The sequence below is a fragment of the Macrotis lagotis genome, chromosome X (assembly GCF_037893015.1).
Source record: "Macrotis lagotis isolate mMagLag1 chromosome X, bilby.v1.9.chrom.fasta, whole genome shotgun sequence".
NCBI lineage: Eukaryota > Metazoa > Chordata > Mammalia > Peramelemorphia > Peramelidae > Macrotis > Macrotis lagotis.
Genome location: NC_133666.1, coordinates 17,613,975 through 17,641,753, shown reverse-complemented (window position 1 = coordinate 17,641,753; position 27,779 = coordinate 17,613,975). Strand labels below are relative to the sequence as shown.

At 40.9% G+C, this 27,779-nt stretch overlaps 1 protein-coding gene across 2 annotated transcripts in view; it reads left to right on the top strand.

Moving 5' to 3' along the window:
* The window catches only part of TMEM255A (transmembrane protein 255A), an 88,699-nt gene that overhangs the window by 14,801 nt on the left and 46,119 nt on the right, over positions 1–27,779 (top strand). For both annotated transcript variants that reach the window (XM_074208325.1, XM_074208324.1), the window contains exons 2-3: positions 5,399–5,541; positions 23,206–23,268. In XM_074208325.1, the coding sequence (XP_074064426.1) occupies positions 5,399–5,541; positions 23,206–23,268 (206 nt within the window). The remainder of the gene's footprint in view (positions 1–5,398; positions 5,542–23,205; positions 23,269–27,779) is intronic.

Sequence of the window (27,779 nt, the reverse complement as noted above, 5' to 3'; positions counted from 1 at the left end):
CCTAAAGAGATGGCCTCATAAGGAGAGACTCCCTCCCACTGAGGAAACAGCACATTCACATTTCCCATCTTTTACTGCTCCAGGGCATGATTTAAATCTCCCATGTAATTTAAATGTGTGTGTGATACAATTCTCTTTAACTTAGCTATTCCCATCAATTGAGTTTTCCCCAAGCTAATTTTTGAGGAGCTTGGGGGAGGTGGCATCTGTGGTAGTGAAGGAAATGGAAATCAATGAAACAACAGTGAGTCTGTAAGCCTTTACGATAATGTTTGTAGTTGTTCAGGCAACTCTTTGTGGTCCTGTTTGGGGTTTTCTTAGCAGAGATAATGCAGTGATTTGTCATTTTCTTCTCCCATTCATTTGACAGATGAGGAAACTGAGGCAAACAGGGTGAAGTGACTTGCCCAGGGTCAAACAGCTAGAAAGTGTCTGAGGGCAGATTTGAACTCAGGTAGATGAGTCTTCCAGATTCCAGGTCAAGTACCATATCTACTGCAGCTCCACCTAGTGCCTATAATAATAATAACAACAGGCTACAACTCTAGCAAGCAGGTTAAGTGACTTGCCTAAGGCCACACGGTAAGTGTGTGGGATCAGATTTTAATTCAGGTCTTCCTGATTATAGAACCAGTACTCTGTCCACTGTGTCACCTAACTTCCCCTTTTTATTAAGCATCTACTGTGTACTAGCACTTGTGCTAAGTGATAGGGGATCCAAAGACAAAAGGAAACTAGTCCCTGCTCTCAAGGAAGTTATATTCTCTAGGGAAGACAACATGTATGTATATGCATGTTTCTAAAATGTGTAAGTACATGTGATACAGAAACATATGTACAATTGTGCGATAGAGATAGCAGGTATTTGGGAGAATCAGGAAAAGTCTCAAGAAGAAGGTACTGCTTGAAGAAAACCAGTGATTTTTAAGAGAAGAAGGTGAGGAGGGTGAGCATTTCAGACATGGGGAGATGCAAAGTCAGAGACAGGAGATGAAGGGTCCCATGTGGAAGAGCAATGATGCTGGCATATTTGGTTGGTAGAGTTTGTAAAGGGGAATCTTGTTTAAAAATGCTGGAAAGGGAGCAGCTAGGTGGCATAGTGAACCTGAATTCAGATCTGCTCTCAGATACTAGCTTTTGTGACCCTGGGCAAGTCACTTAACCCTATGGTCTTCAAAAATAAAAAAGGTAGAAAGGGGCCAGGGTGGGAGAAGCTATAAATGTCCCACAGAGGATTTTTTTCCTATTTGATTCCTTGAGTGATAGACAACTGTGTGTACAAAGGTCCTGCCTAGTTCGTGGAACCCTGAGGGAGGTTGGCATTGATTTCAGATAAATGGACCAACTAAAGCCCGACATAAAGGAGATCTAGGTCTGCTGCCCTGAGTTTGAATTCTGATTCTGAGGCTTGTTCTTTGTAAGGGCCTTCTCCGCCCTAAGAGGGTTGGACGGCATAGTAACTTCCCTAAGGGACATTACAGTCAGGATTTGAACTTAAGTCCTGTAAGGCATTCTTTACACTACTCCAGCTCCTTCATAGTGGCAGAAATCAAGACCTGAAGTTTGGGTTGTAATAAATGAATACTGTCTCCCCTTTCCCCCTTTGAGACTGCTAAGAGTGTTTCTCCTACACGGGGCCCCTTTTCATTGCCTCAGAAGCTCATATTTATGTGGGTATAGTGCTGGCAAAGGTAAGTAGTTACTGATGCCATTTGACAGATGAAGAACCCAAGGCTGAAATGAAAGGATTGACCCAAGGTCACTTGGCTAGGACTTCACAGTATAAATGAGCATTCTGTTCAGCATATGTTAAAAGTCTTGCTTGTTATAATATAGTTCTTTAGGGAGCCTATTTCTGAGTCAGAAGACTCAAGTCCCATCTTTAACACATGCCAACTAGGTGACCTTGGGTAAATCCCTTTATCTCTGAGTGTACAGGGTATTTTTATAAAGCCTTGAGTTATGGATACAACAGAAGTTTTTAACTTGGGGTCCGTGAACTTGTTTCTTTTTAAAAAAATAATGTCTTGATATAATAATGTAATATTTTGTTTTATGCATTTTAAAACCTGATTCTAAAAAGGGATCTGTTCAGACTTCCAGGATCTAGAACAAAGGTTAAGAACCCCTGAGAAATAGGGAGATTCCATACTGGGAGTTCTCTACATAAATAAAATCACAGGCCTGCCTGCCTGCCTGCCAGGGTTTGACTGCCATGACATGGAATAGCTGGGGAGCCAGCCAGCTTTGCAAAGCACCAAGTAGACTTACTGCTAGGGGGTAAGGAATTATGTTGAACTCAGTTGATTCTCCATAACACAATGGATTGTGCTTCAAAAATGAGTCTCCATCTGTACAATGGCCACTTTGAAGGGGGGGGGGGTTGGTTTGCCAAACTCTTGCTAATCAGGTTTGACTAGTGGTCTGCAAATGCTGACTTGGCATTGGGCTGTCTCCTGCCTACTGCCAAGTTGCCTAAGACCTGGGGAGACTGCTAGCTCTACATTCCAAGCCAGCGAGCTGTCTTTAATCACTTTCTGACCCTTCCCCACTATCCCCATCACCCCAACTTCTCTCTTTTGGTATTCGGCTCTGATGCTTTATCCCATTGGGGTGGTATAGCATAATGAGTGAAACAGCGTTGGCCTAGAGGATAGTCAGAAAATTAGAACTGATATCAAGAAGACCTGGTCTCCCAGACCTGCCTCTTGACATAGTGACTATGTGTTCCAGGGCAAGTTATTTAACCTCAATGTCCCCTGAGACTATAAATTACAGATGAAGTTTCAGTCTCATAGTGAGGTGGGATTTGCCACACTGGTTCTTCAGACCAATGAATTTCTCCCCTCCCACCAATTACCAAAAAATTAGGGAGAGCCAGCCAGCTGTAACAACAGCAAAACTTTGTCTCTGTTCTCAGTTTTTATTCCTGAGGGAGGAGAGAGTTGTCCAAAAGATATCCTCCATTCTATGACAGCTACAAAGCCAGTCTTCAAAATGGCTAGGCTTCTGATGTTTTCCAAGGGCTTTGGGGCCTAGGGGAGCTACAGCTTCCTGAAGCTACTGCCAACAAGGCCTCCCAGGATGCCTTCATTCTTGAATAATTTTATCAATTTCCATTTCAGTAGCTCCAAGGATCCCAAAGCACTTTTCTCCCAACAGGGTGGGGAGGGGGTGCAGGAATAGCTCTTAGGATGCCCCTTATTTTCCAGCAGAGGTTTAAAAAGTTAGATGACTTGGCTGAGGTAGTACAGCTAGGGAATAAAGAGGCTTGGTTTCACACCCAGCCTTAAATGGAAGGCTGGGCTCTGCAAAACTTCAGTCATTCCTTTTTGGATTTGGAGCATGAAGTAGAGCCTCTCAGACCATAGGGAACCAGGCCTATTGTCAGCCAAGCTGCCCAGGAAACCAAGTAAAAGTGTCTAACCCCTCACATAAGGTCCAGGCTTTCATAGTCTGATATGAACCTCAAGGGCGAGGCTTTGCCTCAATGTCTACATTCTGCCAAATAGCTTGGCCCCCCAATGATTCTTATTACATAGAATCATAGTGTTAAAGCTGGATTCTGCTTGGGGGGGAGACTAGGGGTGGCATGTATCTTTTTTAAAATGAAATTGAGGGGCGGCTAGGTGGCGCAGTGGATAGAGCATCGCCCCTGAAGTCAGGAGGACGTGAGTTCAAATTCGGCCTCAGACACTTAGTAATTACCTATTACCTAATAATTACCTGACTGTGACCTTAGGCAAGTCACTTAACCCCATTGCCTTGCAAAAAAAACAAAAAAGATGAACTTGCAAAACCAATTTTGACTTCCTTTTTTTTCAATCTGACTTTATCAAGTCAATTTCTAAAACTATCAGATTGAATCTTTGTTTCTTATATGCATTGTAAGGCAGAATTATTTCTCAATCATCTCTATGTGAATGTGTGATAAGGTTGAAACACCCAGCCCCTGCTTCCCCCATCTGTGGGCTGATAACTCCTAGAACCCAGAAGATACTTGCTTCTTACTGTTGAAACTCGCTACTATTTTATGAGTTTGTACATTTATAGAGGACATATCAGAATCAATTATCAACAAAGAAAAACATAGCTGCCTCTCTTCTGCTTTACACCAAGGAGGATATTTCCTAATCTCTTAATCCTCCCTCTTTGTGTATGTGGGAGGGACAGCTAGGTGGCACAGTGGAACACTGGCCTTGGAGTCAGGAAGACCAGAGCTCAAATCCAGTCTCAGACACTTGATACTTAATAGCTGAGTGACCTTGGGTAAGTCACTTGAAAAAATCCAAGAGCAAATAAAAAAAAGATGTCCTTTTGGGGTGGAAGTGACTGTTTTCAAGCCAGATCTGCAGATCCAAGGGGGAAGAACTGCAGAGGGTGCTTTACTTAGTCTGTGCTAAATTCAAGATTGGCCATTAAGGCCCAGAGGAGCTTTGACATGCATTGGGAGAGGGGCTACACCCTTAGAAATCACCCTTGAAATGCTTAAACATCTTGAGCTCCAGAGCCAGATCTGAAAAATATTATCATGTAATACCACCACCAATGAGCATATATAATGTGCCTTAGAAGTTGGCCAAAAAACCACTTTACTAAGTGGGTATGACATAACTTTTCTAGGTTGCCAAGAGTACAAAGCTTTTTTAAAAAATATAATTGGTAAAGCTTGACCCCAAAAGAGAGATGGGAATGGATCCCCTTCCCTTCTTTGTAGAAGTAGAAGACTCTGGGTATGGAACTGTTAATATTCACTAGTAATGTGCTGGTTAGTTTTGCTATTCTTTTTTTCCTTCTTTCCTTTTTTTTTATTCCTTTCTTACATTGGAGGCAGCATAGATAGAGAGCTGGCATGAAAACCTTGCCTGTGATACCAACCTCTTTGAGACTAGACATGGCTGAGAAGGAGCCAGCCTCCTTGGAAAGAGGGAGTTTCCTCTCCTAATGAAATCATAGATCTGGTCCCTCTCTTTATCCTACAAGGGCTAACTATAGGAGAATGATATCTTCAGAAATTAAGGTGAAGGGGTGGCTAGGTGGCACAATGGATAAAGCACCGGCCCTGGAGTCAGGAGTACCTGAGTTCAAATCCAACCTCAGACATTTAATAATTACCTAGCTCTGTGGCCTTGGGCAAGCCACTTAACCCCATTGCCTTGCAAAAACCTAAAAAAAAAACAAATAAATAAATAAATAAAAATAAAGGTGATATAGAAACACAAGCTATCAATACAAATAATACACATATACACAATATAGTTGGCACATTCTCAGCCTGCAGATTGTATTGTTACTTTGACAGGTGACAAAACAAAACCTGCGTTGGATCCTTGGTCTCATCTAGGGAATCACACCAGCCCTGGATGATAGAAACAAAGTGTTTTTTCTGTCTCTTTAGGCACCTTCAACCGAAGGAAACGAAACTCCCTCTATGTCACGGTGACTCTGCTCATTGTGTCAGTGCTGATCCTGACTGTGGGTCTGGCAGCTACCACCAGAACCCAGAATGTGACCGTCGGAGGGTATTACCCTGGAGTTATCGTAAGTACAGAGTTTGAGCTAGAGTAAGTTAATGCCTCTCTTGTTATTATCTGGCTATGGTGTTTCACATCCCACAGTGACAGCTTTCAAATGGACACAGACTACACATAAAGTAAACCAATCTTTTTATTTAATAGATGAACAAACTGAGGTTCAGAGAGGGGATGTGACTTTTCTCAAATCACTCAGCAAGGTTGAAACAGAGTTGGGTTAAAAGTCAGACTTTTTGACTACCAGCCTAGTATTCCTTATGTGGTACCATAGCTGACTTTTAAAGACAGGAGCATCTTCTAAGATGTTAATATTTGCCTATTTCCGTTTCTGTAGCCTTCAGTAAATGTCCCTAGTTTGACATGGGTCGAGAGGACTTGGGTTGCTTATGACTGGAGATTTCATATTTCTATTGACTTGAATCATTTTATTCCCTCCAATAGAGAAAAAAATGAGAATTCTGTTGACAACCTTGAAGGCTGATACCAACTCCCTTTTTACCTGCTTGGCCTGACATCATGGGTAGTTTTTAATAAGAAAATATAAAATAAAGAAAGTTTGGTGTTCTGCACCTAGTAAACAGGGAGGCATCTTGGTCCTAGTGAATGAAATTGGAGAGATTTGGATTTATACCCTACCTCTCAGTCTCAGTTTCCTCATCTGTAAAGTGGGAATTATAATATTTGACATGCTTACCTCATTTAGAGAGGCAACTCTCCAAGACTGTATGATGTGGAACAGGGGCAGATTTACATTAGTAGATGGAGTCTCCTCACGCAAAGGGATGTTTTCTTTTTTTAAATCCATTATTGCTTGTTAAATCATTTTCAGTATTTTCTGATTCCTTGTGACCCCATTGGAGTTTTCTTGTCAGAGATACCCTGGCACCATAGATGATAGTAAGGGAAACTGAGGCATGCTTTCATTGTCCACTGACCTTATTCACAAGCAGGGGGAGCTGACCTTCATCCCAGGGCTTGAAGTGGGCCTTCCAGCCTCCAAGATTTTAGGATCATTGGATATAGAACTGAAAGGCATCTAAGGGATTGGCTTCCCTCCTTATTTTCTGGGTTAAGAAACTGAGGCCCAGAAAAGTGAAGTGACTTGCTTGAGGTCATTCAGCTGGTAAATGGCAGAACCAGGACTCAAACCCAAACCCTCTGACTCAGCACCTCAGACTCCTTCTACCTCATCATGAATCTACACCAAACAATTCAGTATTTAATTATATGTTGTTTTATATTGCTTGCTAATTGCCTCTTAGTCTCTCCCCAACTCAATTGAAATTTCTGTATAAATAAGATGTGAATGAAATAATCAGACTCTTATTAAACTCCTCTGCACCAGGAAGGATAGATCTATCCTCTAATGCTTTCCCTCCTCCCATAATAGTTCCAAACCCATCCTGGGATCACAGGATCAGAAGAGCAAAACTCTAGAACCGCAAGGGCCCTCGGAGACTATCTAGTCCAACCCCTTTGTTTTACAGAGGGGGCAATTAAAGCCCGAGGAGTCCCACATTGGCTCCTAGATCCAGAGCTAGGAAGGTTCTCAGAAACCTAGATCTGGTCCAATCCCTTCATTTTACAGAGGAGGAAACTGAGACTCAAGGAGGGGAAGGGACTTGTCCAAGATCACACATAGACTCCTAGACCCAGAGCTAGGAGGGCTCTCAAAGGTCTAGATCTGGTCCGATCCCTTTATTTCACAGAGGAGGAAACTGAGATCTTATTCTATTAAATGTTTTGCCCAGGGTCACACATGGAATCCTGGGTCTAGGGGCTTGGAAGGGCTTTCACAGGCCTTAAGTTCAGCTTCTTCACTTCACAGAGAAAGAAATGGAAAGCCATAGAAGTGAAATGACCTCTCCAAGGTCACACAGATACTAAATGACAGGTGCATGTTTTGAACCCAGGTCTTCTGACTCTCAAGCCTCAGCTCTCTAGTGTATCCCACCTACTCATTTCAACTTGGTGGTAGAATTCCCAGAGACTTCAGAAGCCATCTGTCCGTGAAACCATGCTTACTGTTGGCCTCCATATAAGCTTCTCCCCTAAAACAAGATCTTTCTGGAAGAAAAGATGTATATAGGGTAGGTGCTTACAAATAAGGCTCTACATCCAATAATTCTAAAATCCTCAAAGTCTACTCAAGTTGGTGGGATGTGACATGTCTTGCCTGAAGTCACACTGATAGTATTAGAGGTTGAGCCCATGTCCTCAGACCCCAAATCTAGATGGTCCGTTGTTCCAAAGACAGTTGATGCTTTCAAGGGTTGGGAAAATGTATCTCCCTCTCCTTGCAGAGGTGGTGGTGGTGGGGCCCTATGGGTATTTAGCCTTGCATATACTGTCAGATTTGGTGATCGTGTTTAATCATTTTGCTGAACTGGTTTTTGTTTTTTTATGCTTTATTGTAGGGAGGGGAGGGAGGATGGATATTTGGGGAAATGAAGATAAGGTACAAACAAAAGCTTTTAATTAAAATTGAGGCTTTTGGGGGGAAGGAAGCATCCTGGCTGTCCCAGCCTTCGTTGTTCTCATCTAGAGACAGCAGGTCTAGCCAGGGTCCAAGAGAGGCTTTGCTGGCCCAGGTCCTAAGCTAGTCTGGCTGTAGCCTCAACTGGCTGGTGCTTCTGCCAGTCGGGGCTCCCCCTCCCCCCCCCCAACTGGCAGCTGTGTGTCGATGTACCTGCCTGGTGTCCTCTGCTAGAAAACTGACGTAAATGCTTAGCCCTTCTCTTCCTGTGGTGAGGCAAGAACTCTGCTCCTCAGCAGAATTGGTTTTTATTTTTAAACCAAAATAAGATTGAAGTAAGCACCCATTTCCGATGGCTATTTTGGTGGCTTGCAAAAGCAGTTTATCAGGTCTGTTCTGGAGACCACGCTTTCTTTTTCAAAGCTATTTTTAGTATTTTAATTTTCCCTAGTTACATGTAAAAACAAATTTTAACATTCATTTTTAAAACATTCAGTTCCAAATTCTCTCCTTTCTCCCTCCCCCACCCCTCCCCATTGAAAAGGCAAGCAATTCAATATAGATTATATATGTGGAGTTATGCAAAACATTTCCATAATAGTCATGTTCTAAAATAAAAGACCCCCCCCAAAAAAAAAGAAAACTTAAGTAAAAAAAAAAGTCTGCCTCAGTCCATATTCTGACACCATTAGTTCTTTCTCTGGGGATGGATAGCATTCTTCATCGTAAGTCCTTCAGGGCTGTCTTGGATCATTGTGATCATTGCCGAAAATAGCAAAGTCATTCACAGCTGATCATCTTACAATATTGCTATTACTTTGTACACAGTCTGTTTCACTTTGCATCAACTCGTGTAAGTCTTTCCAGGTTTTTCTGAGAGTAGTACCCTGCTTGTCTTTTCTTATGGCAAAATAACATTCTGTCATCATACCTCACCCCCATTTATTCAGCCATTCCCCAGCTGAAGGGCATCTCCTCAATTTCCAATTTTGGAAACCTTTCCTTAAGAAAACCTTCCTGGATAACGTGGCCCCCAAATCTGATCTGGGTCAGAATTCTATGACTTTGAGTAAGTCACTGTCTTCTGTGTCTCAGGAAAATGAGGAGCTAGGCCTCAGATCTTGCCAGCAATGGCATTCTGTAATTCACAACCCTGAAACTGGAAGGATCCAAGCCCCTCTTTTACAGATGACTAAATTGAAGCCCAGAAACATTAAGCAGTTTGTCCAAGATCACACAGGACATAAGGGACTGCACTAGGACTGGAACCCATGTTATCTGCAGGTTATTTATCATCTTGTGAAGAAGGAATTAGGCCTTCTCTGTCTGGCTCCAGAGGGCAGGACCAGGTGAAAGGGTGAGAGTTTCAAAGTGATCAATTTAAACTTGGAGTCAGGAAAATTTTTGTGACTATGAGAGGTATCCCAAAGTGGGCTGAGAAGCGGGAAGAGATGATGGGTTCCCCTACTTGAGAGGTCTTCAACAGCTGAATGACTCTGTGATTGGAGACATTATAATGAAAATTCGTTTGGGTGTATGGATTGGACTATATTGGGGGAATTTTAACCTGGGGTTCTGTGAACTTTTTAAAAAATGTTCTGACAAATGTGTTTCATTATAATTGGTTTTCTCTGTAATCAACCCTATGCATTTTATTTGATGTCTTTAAAACTATGATTCTGAGAAGGGATCCATAGATTTTTCCAGACTGCCTACAAAGCAGGTGAGGAACCCCTGGCCTAGTTGATCACTGAGAAGCCTTCCAACATTCGAATTCTGTGAGTCTTTGTGATCAAATCCAACCCTCTTTCCTCAAACCAAAATAGAGAAATCTAAAAACAAATACCAAAATCAGGATTCACAATCTCAGCTGTTTGAGATGAAGACATTTTTCATTTACTGTATCAAAAAAAATGGATTTGTTACTTGAATTTTTTTTCTAGGTTAGGCAAGGATGGTGGCAGGGGATGGGTACAGATGACACCTGATTCTTATAGGCCTTGAATTTTCTGCCTCTGACACTTGACTGGACAACTCTATTCTATCAGACCTTCTAGACCATCTCTGCTTTTGTTTAGTATTTGATTAGGCAGACCTGTCTTTGGTGCCAATTAGAACTAATTTTACAACTGTCTAATGGTTTTTGCCTCATTCCCCCTATCCAGTTCTGCTATTCCCTAGGGACAGAGAAATAGACTTGCAGTCTGACTGAGCTTTCAGAACGTGCAAAGCTAGTAAAAGAGTGAGCAGCAGGGAAGAAGCCATGCCTTAATAGAGAATGTGCACTTGATTCTAGATGTGTGCTTGTGTTTCCGCTCTATTAGATTGGAAGCACCTTGAGGGCAAGAGTTATATAAGATCTATCTTTGTTCCCCAACCCGGAACACCTCCTATACAACCTTACAGTTCAGAGGTTGTAGTATAGAGGAAAGAGGTCTGGATTTAGAGGAGGCATGAGTTTAAACACTGCCTCAGTGGGCAAACATTTGACTTTTCTAATTCTTCATGGCCTATCCTGTGAAAAATCGGGGTTGAACTCAAAGATCCTTTTCAGCAGTAAGTCTACAATGCTGTGATTATCTATCTAGTCAGTCTTTTATCCAAAGTTCCAATCCCCTCTACAAGCTTCCATTGAAAGACCTCTAAGGAAGAATTTACTCATCAGGGCAGTCCATTTCATCTCTTGGTAGTTCTAAGTGTTTCTTAGGCATTCAAGTGAGATAGAAATTAAAGAAGAATGTTTAGTTTCAAAGAAGGAAAAGTCCAACTGAGATTACAGATCAGAACCTGTTATAAATTTCATCCATTGAGAGATACAGAACATCATTAAAAACAAACTAGATAATTTTGATTACATTAAATTAAAAAGCTTTTGCACTGACAAAACCGTTGTAACCAAGATCAAAAGAAATGTAGTAAACTGGGAAACAATTTTTACAACTAGTATTTCTGACAAAGGATTCATTTCTAAAATATACAGAGAACTGAGTCAAATCTTCAAAAAAACAAGCCATTCCCCAATTGACAAATGGTCAAAGGATATGCAAAAGAAATTTACAGATGAAAAAATCAAAGTGATCCATAGTCATATGAAAAATTGCTCTAAATCACTAATTATTAGAGAAATGCAAATTAAAGCATCTCTGAGGTACCACCTCACAACTCTCAGACTGGCCAATATGGACAGAAAGGACAATGATCAATGTTGGAAAGGATGTGGGAAATCTGGGACAGTAATACATTGTTGGTGGAGCTGTGAACTCATCCAATCTTTCTGGAGAGCAATTTGGAATTACACCCAAAGGGCAACAAAAATGAGCATACCCTTTGACCCAGCAATACCACTACTGGGTCTATACCCTGAAGAGATGATCAAAAAGGGTAAAAACCTCACTTGTACAAAAATATTCCTAGCAGCCCTGTTTGTAGTGGCAAAGAAGTGGAAATTAAGTAAATGTCTTTTAATTGGGGAAAATAGCTTAGCAAACTCTGATATTTGTATGTCATGGAACACTACTGTTCTATTAGAAACCAGGAGGGATGGGAATTCAGGGAAGCCTGGAGGAATTTGCATGAACTGATGCTGAGTGAGATGAGCAGAACCAGAAAAACACTGTACACCCTAACGGCAACATGGGGTGATGATCAACCTTGATGAACTGCTCATTCTGTGCAACAACCAGGGACAATTTGGGGGTATCTGATGGAGAATACCATCTGTTTCCAGAGAAAGAATCGTGGAGTTTGAACCAAGACCAAAGACTATTACCTTTAATTTAGAAAAAAAAAAGTTATCTTATTATGTAATTCTACTATCTCTTATACCTATTTTTTTTCCTTAAGGATATGATTTCTCTCTCATCACATTCAACTTAGATCAGTGTATACCATGGAAACAATGTAAAGACTAGCAGACTGCCTTCTGGGGGGGGGGGGAGGAAGATTAGGGGGAAAATTGTAAAACTCAAATAAAATCTTAAAAAAAGAAAGAAGCAAAAGAAAATGTCATCGATTGGTGATATGCTTCCCAGTTTCTGATCCTTTTAATTTAAGAAGAAGGCACAGGGGTTGGCCGTCTCATATTCACCCTATATTTGTGCTTTCCACTCAATACCATGATGTTGGTGGGGAGAATTCCAATGTCTGTCATTTGTCAAGAGGTTATCACTATTTATACCCCAGCTCTACCCTTTTTGTTAGCTGTTTGTCTTGTTAGTGTAGGACAGAGGCTGGCAAACTATGGTTGACCTGCATTTTAAATAAATATTAATTTTAAAATGCGAAAAACAATGTTTGACCTATAGCTCATGCCAACACAAGTAGCAGGCCGGATTTGATCCACAGGCCATAGTTTGCTGGCCCCTAGTCTAGGGAGGAGTGAGCAGTACGATTTATCAAATTTGAATCTGAACTATGATCCTATCTAGCAAAGAAGACTGCCAGTTTTCCTAGTCACCTGTATTTCAGTGAATGCAGGTCACGTCAGCTTTGCACAATGGAGACAACCATTCAGGCCTGCTTTAGACAATCTTTACTCATGACCAAGAATGTAAAAGGAATATTATTTTTAAAATATATCTTTGTGTCTATATGCACATATATTATATATTAATTATATGTGTATATGTATATATGCACATATTATATAACATACACACATGTATGTATATGTGTGTGTGTGTGTGTATGTATTTTTAAACTGCTCAGTAAGCTTGGTAGCTTCAGCCTCTTCTAAACCCAGATTGCCTATGAACAATTTGTAGGCACACCTCAAACCCAGAAATTCCTAGAAATACACAGTTCAGATGCCTAGACACATTGGATTTAATAAAGTCCCCCATGGCTTTCTCCTCATGGCTTTAGTATACCTTCTTGGATTTCCCAGTCATGGTTTCTTTGAGGGTCACACAGTCAAGTCATCTGGGGAACCTGGGGCCTGGGAGCTAATGATCTGTCTCCTGCTTCTTCTTAGCTTCAGTACTGGGTATCTGCTCCCCTATTTCTCATTGACTTCCATTGAGTCATTGCTGCAAGTTCCATAAAGCAGACCCAGCCCAGGTCTCCCAGTACTTAGCAGTCAAAGGGGACAGAAGCCAATGTCACCTCCAGTGTTATTCCTTCACTATCCTTGACCTCCATCTACTATTGGGGTAAAAAAGTTCACCTACTGGTCAGACTTGCATCATTTTCACCATTACCACTACCTCTTTCTCCCATTATCCAGCTTCCCTGGTCTTCAGTTCTTTTAATCAAACCACATTTTAGGATGAAATTTTTAAATAATATTTTTTCCAATTACATGCAAAGATAAATTTTAACATTTATTTTTTTTAAATTGAGTTCCAAACTATCCCCTCCCTCCCTCCCTAAGATGGCAAACAATTTGATACAGGTTATATGTTTGTGGAATCATGTAAAACATATGTCCATATCAGTCATGTTATAAAAGTCAAAAGAATCACAAAAAAAGTGAAAATGGCCTGCTTCTATTTGCATTCAGTCCATTTTTTCCTCTGGATGTGGATAGCATTTTCTATCCTGAGTCCTTTGGAATTTTGTTGGATCATCGTATTATTATTAAAAGGAGTTGTCATTCTTATTCGATCATTATGCTGATTACTGCATACACTGTTGTCCTCATTCTGCTCACTTCCCTTTGTATCAGTTCATGTAAACGTTTTTTGTATTTTTCTGAAATCTGCTGCTCATCATTTCTTATATCACAGTAGTATTCCATCACAATCCTATACCACTAGTTGATCAGTCATCCCCCAATTGATGGGCATCCTCTTAATTGCCAATTCTTTGCCACCACAAAGAAAATTGCTATAAATATTTTCGCACATGTGGGTCCTTTTCCCTTTTTATGATCTCTTTGGGATACAGATTCAATAGAAGTATTGCTAGGTCAAAGGATAAATATAGTTTGATTGCCCCTTGGGCATGGTTTTAGGAAGAACTTTTGACAGGCTATACAAAATCCAAAGGAGGACAACCAGAGTGAAAGGGGCTTTAGATCAAGCCATAGGAAGCATAACAGAAGAGCTTAGGAATGGTTAGTTAGCCTGAAGAAGGAAGGCCTTGATAGCTAAATTTAAGTATTTAAAGGGCTGCCATGTGGAAGAGGTATTTGCTTGGGTTTAACTTGGTCCCAGAGGGCAAAAAGTCAGAGGTGGGAGTTGCATTGGAGCGCAGTGAGGTTAGATATCAGGGGGAAAACAAGCTTCCACACCCTGAGAACTATCCCAAGGTGGAAGCCATGTCTTTGAGAGGTGATGGCTTCCCCAGGCAGTCAGAATGCCTACTTGCTGGAGAAGCTAAAGAGAGTATTCTTGTGCAGAAACAGCCTCTGAACTCCCTTCAGCCATTGATCTGGGCTGCTAGAATCCCAAGAGAAATTTGAATGTTACAGTCTTACAATTCTTTTTTGGTTTGGTTTGGTTTTTTAGTTTTATTTAATTATTTAGTAGTTTTGTTTTCCCCCAGCTACATATAAAAATAATTTATAACTTTCATTTTTAAAACTTTTGAGTTCCAAATTCTCCACTTTCCTCCTGCTACAGACCCCCTCATTGAGAAAGCAAGCAATTTGATATAGGTTACAAATGTGTAGTCGATACAAAACATTTCCATAATAATCACCAACATTTCTTTGAAAGAAAAGTGCAACATAATGTGTAGAAAATAGAGTGTTGAGGGGCAGCTAGGTGGCGTAGTGGATAAAGCACCTGCCCTGGAGTCAGGAGTACCTGGGTTCAAATCCGGTCTCAGACACTTAATAATTACTAGCTGTGTGGCCTTGGGCAAGCCACTTAACCCCATTTGCCTTGCAAAGAAAAAAAGAAAAAAAAAGAAAATAGAGTATTGAGTATGGGACCAGTAGTTTTCTTTTGTTTGGGCTCCTTTCAGGCTTCTGTAACTTCTGTAACTACTGAGAAACTGAGGCAGACAGACCTAACTTCAAATGCCAGCTCTATTATTTATTAGCTGTTGTAACCTTAGCCAAGGCCCTTTCCCTTCTTGGGCCCCATTTTTCCCTTTTATAAAATAAGAGGGTTGTACTAGACAGCCTCTGAAATCTCTTCCAGCTCTTGAGCTATGAACTTCTGAGGAAATTGAGGCCCAGAGAGGGAAAGTTACCTGCTCAGAATCACACAGATGGACAGCAGGACTTCAGACCCAGTTTTGTTTTGGGGGGAAGAGGAAGAAGAGGAAGGAAAAAATAAGGGTTAAAGTCCTAACTAAGTAACCAGGCCTAAATGTTTTTAAATTTATAAAGGGAGTTTTTCCTTAGGCATGGGTGGATGAGATTTTTAAGAGTTCATCTTGTTATGAAATTAGGTAAAGACTGATGAAGAGTTCCAAATGGGCATGGTCTTTCTTGCCTCTTTGACTTTTGGGAAACAAGATGGGGTTAGGGGGATTGCTTGGGAGGGCACCCAAGATTTTTTCATTCATTTCCTTGCATGTCTATGAGAGGGTTAGTATACACCAGACTCTCTGGACATATTTGCTCACTCCCTTCACCCCCCCACCCTAGTATATACTTCCGCTCCCTCTTTCTAGTGAGGAAAACAAGCCCCCACCCCCCAAGAATGTATCTTTCCAAACTTGCATATGCTCCATTTCCCTGCCTTATTTGGCTTTCCTTTGAGTAAAGTTTCTGAGTCATTTGTCAAATTGCACACGTCCCAACCTGAAGAGAAAAGATTGTGATTGGATCCCTGCCACCAGGCCAGCTGGACAGCCTCCCAGGAGGCCAAGCCAGTGGGGGCAGCATCCATAGGCTCAGTTCCCCACTTTGGAAGGACAGACCGAGAAGGCCCATTCTCTATTTGCCCAGCCTCTTTAGAGAGGTCTGTTTGCCCTCCAGGGGAGTCTGTACAGCAGAGATAACTCACTCCCAAGGAGAACATCTGTCAGCAGGGGTTGGAGGTTGAAGACTTTGTGACGGACTCCTAAAGAAGCCTGTGGGGCTTGTGAAATTTTCCTCTTTGGGAATCCATTAGACAGATATGCTAGACATTTATCTAGGGCTTCCCGAACCTAAAGAACCGATAAAAAAAAATTGTACTTTTTTGAATGATAAACTATTCCACACACTTTGACGTCCCACCAAAGGAAGGCCCCTCATCTCTGTATATAACCCCAAGGATATTTCTGAGGATTTATTGTCCTATTTCTGGACTGGCATTTTTTTTTTCTATCGTTCCTAGAATTGAAATATATTCTCCTGTGAAAGTCCAACCCTTCTGTGAATATCAATCAAGGCAAGACTTGTTCATCTGCAACTGGTGTTAAGATTAATTGTCCTATGCTCACCATTTTTCCCCTAATTTAATTTTCATCTTTTTCCACAGCCCCATCAAGGCCAATCAGTCAGCTGTTGTTCTCAGCCAGCTTGGCAGACTCAGCCCACTAATGGTGGGGATGAGAGGGCACTGGCTGTCATGCCAACCACTTAAGGAAATTACTTTTCAGCATTTACCTGGTTGCTTTTGCTCGACCCTGAGTGAAGGAGTGCCTGCTGTCTGGAAATAAAGCCGAGGTGGAGGAAGGGGTGAATAAATGCTAACAGAGATTGCAGTGGGCTAACCACAAGTGCCTGCTGCTTTCAAAAAAGTCCTATCTTTCAAAAAAATGTGGGTGTTAAGGAGTATGTTGGTTTGTAAAGTACTCCCTGGGGTTCATTAAGATGCCAGATACATCTAAGACTGCCCTTCCTTTGAAACAGTTATTCTATAGTTCAGCTATCAACCTAAAAAAACAAATCTTCCAAAAAGGGAAATTTGGACTATAATTCTTATCACAGGCCTAATACCGAGTCAAAAGGCAAACAACAAGTATGAGAAGGGCACAGGATCTGAACTCTGGAGCTTTTGGAGCCTTAGAGGTCATCGAATCCACCCCTCCCTTTCATTTTTCAGGAGAGGCATCTGAGGCCCACAGAGGGGAAGTGACTGGCCCAAGGTCACACATAGGTTCCTAACTCTAAAGCTGGAAGGGTTCTTTTAGAGACCAACTAGTCCAACCCTCTCATTTTATTGAAGAGGAAACTGAGACCCAGGGTAGGGAAGTGATTGACCCAAGGTCATACAACTAAGAAGCAGCAGACGTAGGCTTTGAACTTGTATTCTGTGACACCCCCCCCCCAGTTCAGTATTCTTTCCACTGTAGCACCATAGCTAAGGAAATTCAAATCTAGGAAGGCACTCTTTGAAGAGTTAAAAGGTCATAGGATCACAGGTTGTCAAAGCTGAAAGGGACCTCAGAGAACATCTAGTTTAATCCCCCAATTTTATAGGGAAAGAAATTGATAAGGCTCCAAAAGTGAGTTACCCAAGGCCTATCAGCCGGCTAGTAAGTAATTAGCAGAAATAGTCCCATCTTTTCCAGGATTTGTTGCCAGGAAGTATTTTTTTTTTCCTCTATCTTATCCTCCTCCCTCTCCAGATTACAAATCAATGGGGGCTAACTCTTAGAAACCTCAGAGAGCTTCTGAAAGTAGTGAGAAGGTGAACAAGATGTGTAGATGTCATTAGATGATTGTATTTCATCCTGTGTCCTTGTGCCATTGTGTGCTTCTGTCTGCTAAATACATTAAGCCTTGGCCCTCAAATGGGGCCAGGGAATCTAGATGTAAATGAAGTGTTCAGGGAAAGCAGCAGCTAGGTGGAACACGTTATATAGATCTAAAAGATAATTTGATTTCATCTTGTGTCTTGTTTGCTTCTATCTTGTTTGCTTCCATCTGCTAAATCAATTAAGCCTAGCTCTCCAAAAGGGATCGGAGAGTTTAGTGTCCATGAAGGACCTGGAGATCAAGGAGCTGGGTGAAAGGATGTGGGTGGATTTCATTATATTGCTATCTCAAGTCTCATGCTGACTTACAGTAAATAGTTGCCATAGTAATTAGCCACAAAAGTTAGCCCAGGAAGCTAATCAAACAAGACAAAGACCATGGATTCTCTTTAAGCAAATAAAGGGGACAAGGGAAATTTTGCTATTACCTGCAGAGAGTGAGCTGTGTTTGTATTTTGGCCAATGACAAGAAACTCCCATAAACGTTCAAAATACAAACTAGTTCCCATCCCAGAGAGAGCTAAAGGAACACATTTCTGCTCTCCAGATTATCAGAAAGAATGCTAAATTTCTTGAAAAAATGAAAATGCCTCAAGGAGAAAACAAAATGGAAAAATTATATAAAGAGGTAGAGGATCGTTCTCTCCTGTGTCAAGAGTTTGGAGCATGGTAGAATGTGACACAGAGAAGTAAGGAGAGAAGAAGGACCTCTGAACATCTGGGGTAATGTATTAAAGATGAGATTCTTCCCGTGGGGCAGGTGCCAGATTGTCCATGGACACAGTGATGTGGCCTCAAGGGTAGCATCAAGTGAAAGATCATTCAGTAATAACCAATGGAAAGGGATGGGTAGGTGGCGCAGCGGATAGAGCGTCAGCCCTGGAGTCAGGAGGACCTGAGTTCAAATCCAGCCTCAGACACTTAATAATTACCTAGCTGTGTGGCCTTGGACAAATTTACCCCACTGCCTTGCAAAAAAAAAAAACCAATGGAAGAAGAGACAGCTCATAGTGATTGGTTACTTTCTGCCCAGGGGTACCAAAGCAGTTGTTTGTTGAACTGATATAATATATAACTAAGACTTACAAATAGCGTATGATATAACATAGACCTAGGCCTGAGAATTTCTGTCTATAGATCTGATACATGAAGAAACTCCACCCCAGAACTGTCAAACCTGAGGACCACCACCTGCCTCTGGTGATTTCATGTGGCAAACAATACACCACAAATGGAACCTAGGAAATGTTCCTATGGGTTATAAAGTCCCAGAGGCAAAAACCAAAGACCTTGGAAGTACAGGTGGGGTTTTCATCATTCCTGACAATTGAAAGTAGAGAATTCAGAAGAGAAAGGACACATTTGGGAAGTGAATGACTTGGATAAAAAGATGATTTTTGTTAATGGGATTTGGATTTTGGAACCAGGACTTGATATTTGAGAATGATGGCACCAGGGCCAGTAACAAAACATTTTCTCCCAAAGTATTGTCTATCAAGAAGGCATTTTCTGAAAAGGGAGGGAAAACTGTATAATTCTGATCAACTTAACCTGAGAGACAGGTTTAACACAGAAGTGTGGAATAAAAGAAGACTTGTTAATCCATAGGAGACTCTATGGTTACAGATGTCTATATAAAGATGAAGCAAGAGGGGGTGACTGGGTGGCGCAGTGGATAGAGCACCGATCCTGGAGTCAGAAGTACCTGAGTTCAGATCGGGCCTCAGACACAATAATTCCCTAGCTATGTGGCCTTGGGCAAGTCATTTAACCCCATTACCTTGCAAAAACCTTAAAAAAAAAAAGATGAACCAAGAATAGGTAGTAAATAGGGTGAGCTTGAAAGCCCAATACAGTGAAGAAAATTCACTGAGCCTTGGTGGGTTGGCACTTACTTGTGACTAGATAGGTAGAAGGAGGTGTAAGAGTAGCATTGTATTTTAAGAATTGATGCTAATATGAAGAATCTAGAAACAGGGCAGAGGGTCCAATGGAGTTAGAAATAGAAGTAATATTATATACTGCACCTGAATAGCAGGAGGAATTAGAAGGTTTAGAAAAAGATCACAAATCTGGCATAATCTAGTGATGGGGACTTCAAATATACTCAGAGAAATAGGGATGGAACTGCAATAGGGAAATAATCTTAGGATTTCATTGATATAGGGAACTCCCAGTCAAAGAAACTCTCTCTACCACATAGGATATGCCTTCTCTGTAGCTTATAGTCTAAGAAAGTTGCCTGGGGTGCTAAAACATGAAATGGCTTGCTAAGAGTCACCCTGACCAGTAAATGTCAAAGATGGAATTTGCCAAAAGCAGTGTGAATTCATAAATTTGTGACTTGATTAGTGATCATTTCAGCCTTCTAAAAAATAGAAAAAGCAACAAGGGGGACTGCTCTCGTGGACCTGATTCTGACCAACAAGGAGGAACTGAGTATCACTGTATAATTACCAAGAATTTTTAGGACAAGTGTATGTAGAGTATGCAAGAAAAGCATAGTCTGGACATGTAGCCTAGGTTTGGGGAGAGGAGATTTCAAAGGGTTCAGAGAAAGGTTAGATAGGATTCAGTGGCTTAGTATTTTTCAAGAGAAATTACAAAAGGAAGAACAACCTGAAGAAACTGAGGAACACAGGGAACTCCTAGATTAACTCAGATTTGTTATCAACTTGTAGAAAAGACAAAGGGAGGGGCGGCTAGGTGGTGTAGTGGATAAAGCACCGGCCTTGGAGTCAGGAGGACCTGGGTTCAAATCCGGTCTCAGACACTTAATAATGACCTAGCTGTGTGGCCTTGGGAAAGCCACTTAACCCCATTTGCCTTGCAAAAACCTAAAAAACAAAAAAAGGAAAAGACCAAAGGATGTCACCAAGGAAGAGTGCAATAACAAGTGTCAAAAGCCAAATCTCCTTTTTTTGTTGGGTTTTTTTTTTTGCAAGGCAATGGGGTTAAGTGATTTGCCCAAAGTCACACAGTTAAGTAACTATTAAATGCCTGAGGTCAGATTTGAACTCATGTCCTCCTGACTCCAGGTCAGTGCTCTATCCACTGTGCTACTTAGCTGTCCCCTACACTTCCTAATGAGCTGAAGTTAAAGAAGAAAGCTAAGGATGCTAAAAGTTTTTTTTTTAATAAAAAAGCTATTTGAAGTGAAGGAGGATGATAAAAGAAAGGCTAGGACCATTGCTTTGGATAGATAGATGGAAGGATGAACTGCATATAACACAGAGGTGAGAAGACATTTAATTCTCATTTTGCTGCTGTTTTCTCTTCTAAAGAGAATGCTATTTGAGCTGTGAAATATAAAACCAAATGGAGAGGGTCAGGTACCACCTCACTGTCCTGCTGAATTCAAAGACCCTGGGCCCAAATGAACCACAAGCTAGAGCATAGAAAGAACTTGATGATGTCATTGCTAAACAACTCTGGGTACTCTTTGAAAGGTCTTGGAGAATGGGCAAAGTGATCACAGTTTTAATAAAGGGATGAGGGTGGTATCTGAAAGTAAAAGAATAGGAGCTTTGTATCTTTTTCAGACAAAATCTAGAATTCATTATTATAGACAATGGTTTATGAACACTTAAAAAGGGAAATAGTGAGCACCCAAAGCTAACATGGTTTCATCAAGACAGAGTCATGCCAGAGTAATTTCATTTCCTTTTATGGACAGAGTTAAGAGGCTAGTGGATCAGGAGAATGTCTGAGACATATTACACTTAGTCTTTCAGGTTATCCTGTGGACAGGATAGAAAAATGAGAGCTTAATAATAGGTGGTGAATTTGGAACTGCTTCAATGAAGAGACCCCAAGAAAAGTCATTAGGGCATCAGTTTTGGCTTAGAATGAAGTTCTAAATGGAGCACCCCAGGAATCTGCCCTTCGTCTTATTCTGTTCAGCACTTTGATCAGTGATTTGGCTGACAGTATAGATGGCATGCTTGTCAAGTTTGTGGATGACACAGTACTTATAAGGGTAGCTAACACACTAGATGAAAGACAGTATCTCAAAATATATCATGTTAGAATTTGTACCTGAAAGAACAAGATAAAATGTAATAGGAAAATGTAAGTTTCTGTACTTGACTGAAAAATCACTTTCCAAGCATAGGACGGGATTAGACAATAGCTCTTATGGAAATAGTCTAGTCATTGTAGTTGATTTCAAGCACTACATGAGCCAATGGAGGCAATTCCCAAAACATCTCATGTGATGCTGGGCTGTATCCGGAGAGCTCAGTGGTCAGAATGATAAAGATGGTTGTTCTCTAGCTGGACCATACCTGCAGTGTCATGTTCAGTTCTGGGCACCAGCTTTAAGGAAAGACAAGTTGGAATTGGGTCTAGAAGAAACTGATAGGAATGGGGAGAAAGACTGGAGAAGATAGGATATAAGGTTTACTTGAAGGAACTGGGGATTGTTAACAAAGAAGAAGGACTTAGTGGGAACTGTCTTTCAGATATTTAGATGGAAGGGGCCTAAGATATGTTCCTTGACCCCTGAGAACAGAAGCTGAACCATTTATCTAGTCTGTTATGAAAGGGATTTCTGGTCCGGCTCAGGGCAAACCTCTGAGATCCCTCCTAGATTTTAGAATCTGATTCTCCCACAAGTCTTCTGAGATATTTGCTTCCAAAGAATTTCTCCTTTGTCTCTATGGTCCCCCTTCCCTCCCTGTGTTTGTCATCAAACACCCTTTCCTTGCCCAGATATTCCCTATTCAACATTCCTCTGTATTTATTTACTTTTGGGGAGCTTTGAACTCTTGGAAGCAAGTACCACCTTGACTCTGTCCATCATTGCCTCCAGGCTGCTTCATCTACCCCTCTCCTTGAAGACTATTCATTCAGACTTTCACTAATGACAACCCTTTGGTCTATAAGTCAGTCCATCAATCAGCAGGCATTTATTAAATACCTACTGTCTACTGGATGCCACACATACAAATACAATCTCTCCTCACCAAGAGTTTAGGATTGTTGGAAGGGGTGAGGAATCAGGGAAGTTTATGCAGAGTGAAAACGTGTACGTTTACATGAAGTCATTTTGCTTCAACTTAGGGGTGATTTGTACCCCAAGATATAATTTGTCAAATGTTAGGGGACATATTCTTAAGTTGAGTTTCCTTTATGTAAGTGTATCCATATCAGCTCCATCTGGTTTTACCATCATACATCCCCTGACTAATTTGTTAACTACCTTGTCAACCCTAGGGGATAAAGCAAATTGGGGGATGGTTTTGATACTGCATTCTTACCCAAATATCTGTTTATTTGACTCTCTTCCTTAATGCTCAGTACATCAAAGGGTACTTAAAAAAACCCATAAAATTCCCTACCCAGCAGTTGAACTTAATGACAAAAGAGTAAACACAAGCATAATTTATTTACTTAACCATTTCTATTTTGATATATCAATGACCCCTAATGGAGACCAAAGCCATCATTGGTTCGATATAGAAACCATTAGGTTCCAGAATCCAGATATAATTTGCTTTCTTGCTGGTCACTGGTGGGCATTTACCTTCTGAAAGCTAGTGACAACTGAAGTAATTAACTGTGACATTCACTGAGTATTTTTTCTAAAGCGATGTTATCTCATTTTTTCAGCTTGGTTTTGGATCATTTCTCGGAATCATCGGCTCAAACTTAATTGAAAATAAAAGGCAAATGGTAAGTTTGTCAGCAGTGGAATTAAGAGTCATAGAGGATTTTTATATCTTCCATTGATATATGTTTATGATATAGGTCTGATGCACAGATAATTCAGATCCAGCTTAGAAACAAATCCAATGCTCCATGAAACAGAAATAAATTTTTTACCTTGCTGGTTTGTTGTGGAGATCAAATGAAATAATACATATATATATATATATATATATATATATACACACACACACACATTTTGATGTTCCTAGTGTTATTATTACTATTACTTCTCTGCAACTGAGTCATACAGAATTGTAATGGGACATTGAGGGGCTAAATGACTTACCTAGTGTCACAGTGCATATCACAAGCAAGATTTGAATCCAGATCTTTTTAGCCGTGAAGTTAATTTTCTATAGATTATGTTCTACTGTCTTTCAAAAGTAAGAAAATAGATTTCATTAGCTCAAAAAGCTAGTCTAGTGCTCAATCCCAGGCTCTCTGCCACTGATTAATTTGTAATTGAAGCATCATTCATTTCACTAGAGAAAATATATAGCAACTTATTTTCCAGTTATGTGATCCAAAACTACTTCAAACCACAGGAAGAGAAGGTTTCCATTTTATTTGCATCTGAAGCTGTTTCTTTCCATATATCTGTACATGAGATATTTGTAAGTTTGAAATTAAAAAGAAATTTTAAAAAAGAAATAGAAATGCATTTTAAGAAAACTTTAACAGAAATACACTGATTTTTATGGTACGAATGATCACATAACACTCATTTCTCTAGGCTTCATTAAGTGCTTTCTTCATCACTCTATGAGGTAGGTAGTATGTAATTGTCTCCATTTTATACATGGGGAAACTAAGACTCAGAAAGAAAGAATGACTTGCCAAGGGTCAGAAGCAAGATTTGAACCTAGGTCTCCAGATTCCAGAACTCTTTCTGCTCTTGTTATCGAGTCATTCAGGCATGTACAATTCTTTGTGAGCCTGTGGATTATATCACATCAATACAATCCATGGGATTTTCTTGACAAAGATACTAGAGTGGTTTACCATTTCCTTTTCCAATGAATTAAGGCATCCAGGGGCATGTGACTTGCCCAGGGACATATAGCTAGTAAGTGTTTGAATCTGGATTTGAACTCAGATCTTCCTAACTTCACACCCTGGGTTTTATCCACTGCAGGGCCACCTAGCTGCCTCACTTTCTACTATGCCACACTGCATTTCTTGTAGTGAAGAGTATATGCCTCAGTTAAATGGAGATGGACCCTCAAGAGTTGTCATAATTGAGCATCACCTAGCAAATTTTCTCCCTTTGCCCCTGAATGCCCTTAGCTTTTAGTCCTTGGGGATAGATACCTCTCTTAGTATGTCTTCTTGGTGATTGGGACCACATTTTCCGAAGGGTAGTGGAAACTAGAGCTCATCCAGAAGGGAGTGACTGGGATGAGGAGGGACACCAAACTTGGCATATCAGAATCAGTTGATGGGACCAGGGAAGAGAAGCCTTTGAGAGGACACAGTGACTGTCTTCAAACATTCAAAGGACTGTCCTGGGGGAAGAGGACTTAGACATTTGTTATATGTGACCCTAGAAAACAGAACCAAGAATAATGGGGGGGGTGCAGTCAGGTGGTATAGTAGATAGAGCACCAGTCCTTGAGTCAGGAGGACCTGAGTTCAAATTTGGCCTCAGACACTTAATAATTGCTTAGCTGTGTGACCTTGGGCAAGTCACTTCATCCTGTTGTCTTAAAGAAATAAAATTTAAAAAAAAGAATAATGGGGGAAGGAAGTAGAGATACAGGGAGGGCAGATCTCAGCTGAGAACATAAGGAAGACATTTCTTACTAGTGACACTGTCCATCAGCAGAATGAGCTCCATGTTTAAAGGTAGACTATGATGGGAAAGCGTGTCCGATGGAACTATGGCTTTTTTCACACTTTTCCAACAATTTGCATAAACACCTAGATAGCATATTTCTTAAGTCTGCAGATGACATGAAACTGAGAATTGTAGACTTCATTGTGGATGATAGCACTATGGTTCAAAAAATTCTGGACAGGTTAAGAACATTGGGACAAATTTAAGGAGATGAAATATTGTAGAAATAAATGTCAAGTCTTATACTTGAATTCGAAAAGTCAGTTTCCATTAGATTCAAAAAATTAAGTTCACAAGTACAAGGTGGTGGAGGTCTGGCTGGACTGCAGTTGACATGAAAACTATCTGAGGATTTTAGTGAACTTCTGGCTTGATATGTACCACCTCTGTGGTATGGGATAGCTGGGTAGTGACATGGTAGAATGTTGGGTCTGGAATCAGACGTGAGTTCAAATCTAGCCTCAGATAGTTATTAACTGGTCACTTATATTTGATTGCCTTAGTTTCCTCATTAGTAAAATTGGGTTAATAATAGCACCTGCTTGGGGTGGCTAGGTGGCACAGTGGATAGAGCACTGGCCCTGGAGTCAGGAGGACATGAGTTCAAATCTGGCTTCACACACTTAATAATTACCTAGCTGTGTGACCTTGGGCAAGCCACTTAACCCCATTGCCTTGCAAAAACCTAAAAAACAAATAGCACCTGCTTCACCAGGATGCTGTGAGGATCACATGAGTTAAGACATATAAAGTTTTGCAAACCTTAAAGCATTATATAAATGCCAGCTATCATCATCATCATTATTTGGGGCTATGGGTTGGATGAGATGGCTCCTGAGGTTTCTTCCAATCTACAACTATGTGATTCTGTAATGAGATCTCTGGAGAGGTAAGATACATTGATAGGTGATCCAACCAGCAGAGGGATCTTGGTGAGTTGATCCACTGGCCTCAACAGTAGCTTGATGATCCACCAAGATGAAATCCACTTGACTTGGTGCTGAGATTCCCAGACTTGTCATTCCTCCCGGCTCAGTGCAGGCACACCTGGGTTCTGGTTCCTCAGGCTATCTGAATGAGGGCCAGTGTTTTATAAAAAAGGGTGTGGTCTCTAGCAGACTCGTGTGATTTTCCATCTCTGAAGTCACAGACACCAGAAACACTGTTTAGCAATTGCAGGAGGCACAGAAGTTTCTAACCCAAAGGTTTGAGGTACTATTAGGTGAAGAGGTGCTGAGGAGGTGAAAGTTCTTCAGGATATTTGGCCAGGAGCACCTGGTTATATATTCAGTTTAACAAAGATGTGTTAAGGGCTTAGTTTGTGGATAGAGCACCAGCCACTCTTTTAAGCTCTAAACAAATTCACCAAAATCTCTGCCTGCAAAAACTTTACATTCTGTTGGACCTTGGACACTTGACACTCACTAGATGTGTGACCTTGGGTGAGTCACTTCACCCTGATTGCCTTGCCTTCAGGGCCATTTTCAGCCCTCTTCATTTATATCTGACCTTCGGACCCGGATGACTCTGGAGGAGAAAGTGAGGCTATTGATTTAGCACAGCCCCCCTTCACTCAAATCCGATTCATGTGCACGTCGGCATCACCTCTCTCATGTTGCAATCTTCTTTGAAAAACGGACAGACACCGATGCTACCTTGGCAAATAACTAAATGTAAGTCATTTGAGGTCAGAGACAGCACCTGTGACTATAAGACTATTAGAAAAAGCTTTCCAGAGGAGGTAGCACCTGAGCCTTGAAAGAAACTAAGATTTCATGACAGAAACCTCTGAAAAGTCTGATATCCAAGATCTATAGAGAATGGATATGAATATATATAAGAACAAAAGTAGGTAAATGTAGACATGTAGGTAAAAGTAGAAATGAACAATTTGCAAAAAGGGAAATGCACACTATCAACAACCATATGAAAGATTGCACCGATTCATCAGCAAAATGGAAATTAAAGGTGGGAAGCAATCAATAACCATGTGCCAGACGCTAAGAACTAGGGTACTGAGAAAAGCAAAGACGGTCACTGTCCTCAAGGAGCTTCCATTCTAATGAGGAAACCAGAGACAAAGAACTATGGATAGCCATGAGGTATGAACTATAAATGAGAAGTACCAGGGGCAACTAGATGGTACAGTGTATTGAACATCAACCTTGAAGTCAGGAGAACTTGAGTTCAAATCCAGCCTCAGACACTTGATACTTGCTAGCTGTGCAACCTTGGGCAAGTCACTTAACCTCATTGCCCAACCCCCCCCTCCCCAAAATGAGAAGTACCAGAGGGGAAAAAAGGGTGTGGGGGTAGAGTACAAGGAGTACAGTATAGCAAGAAAGGCTTCTTACAGAAGGTGGGATTTTAACTGGCACATAAAAGAAGTCATGGAAACTGGGAGGTGAAGGTCAGGAGGGAGAACATTTCAGGCATGGAGGATAGCCAGTAAAAAGTCAGAGAGCTGGGACAGCAAGGTGACGCAGTGGATAGAGCACCGGCCCTGGAGTCAGGAGGACCTGAATTCAAATCCAGCTTCAGACACTTAATAATTGCCTAGCTGTGTCACCTTGAGCAAGTCACTTAACCCCATTGCCTTAAATAAATAATTTTTTTAAAAGTCAGAGAGATGGGAGAT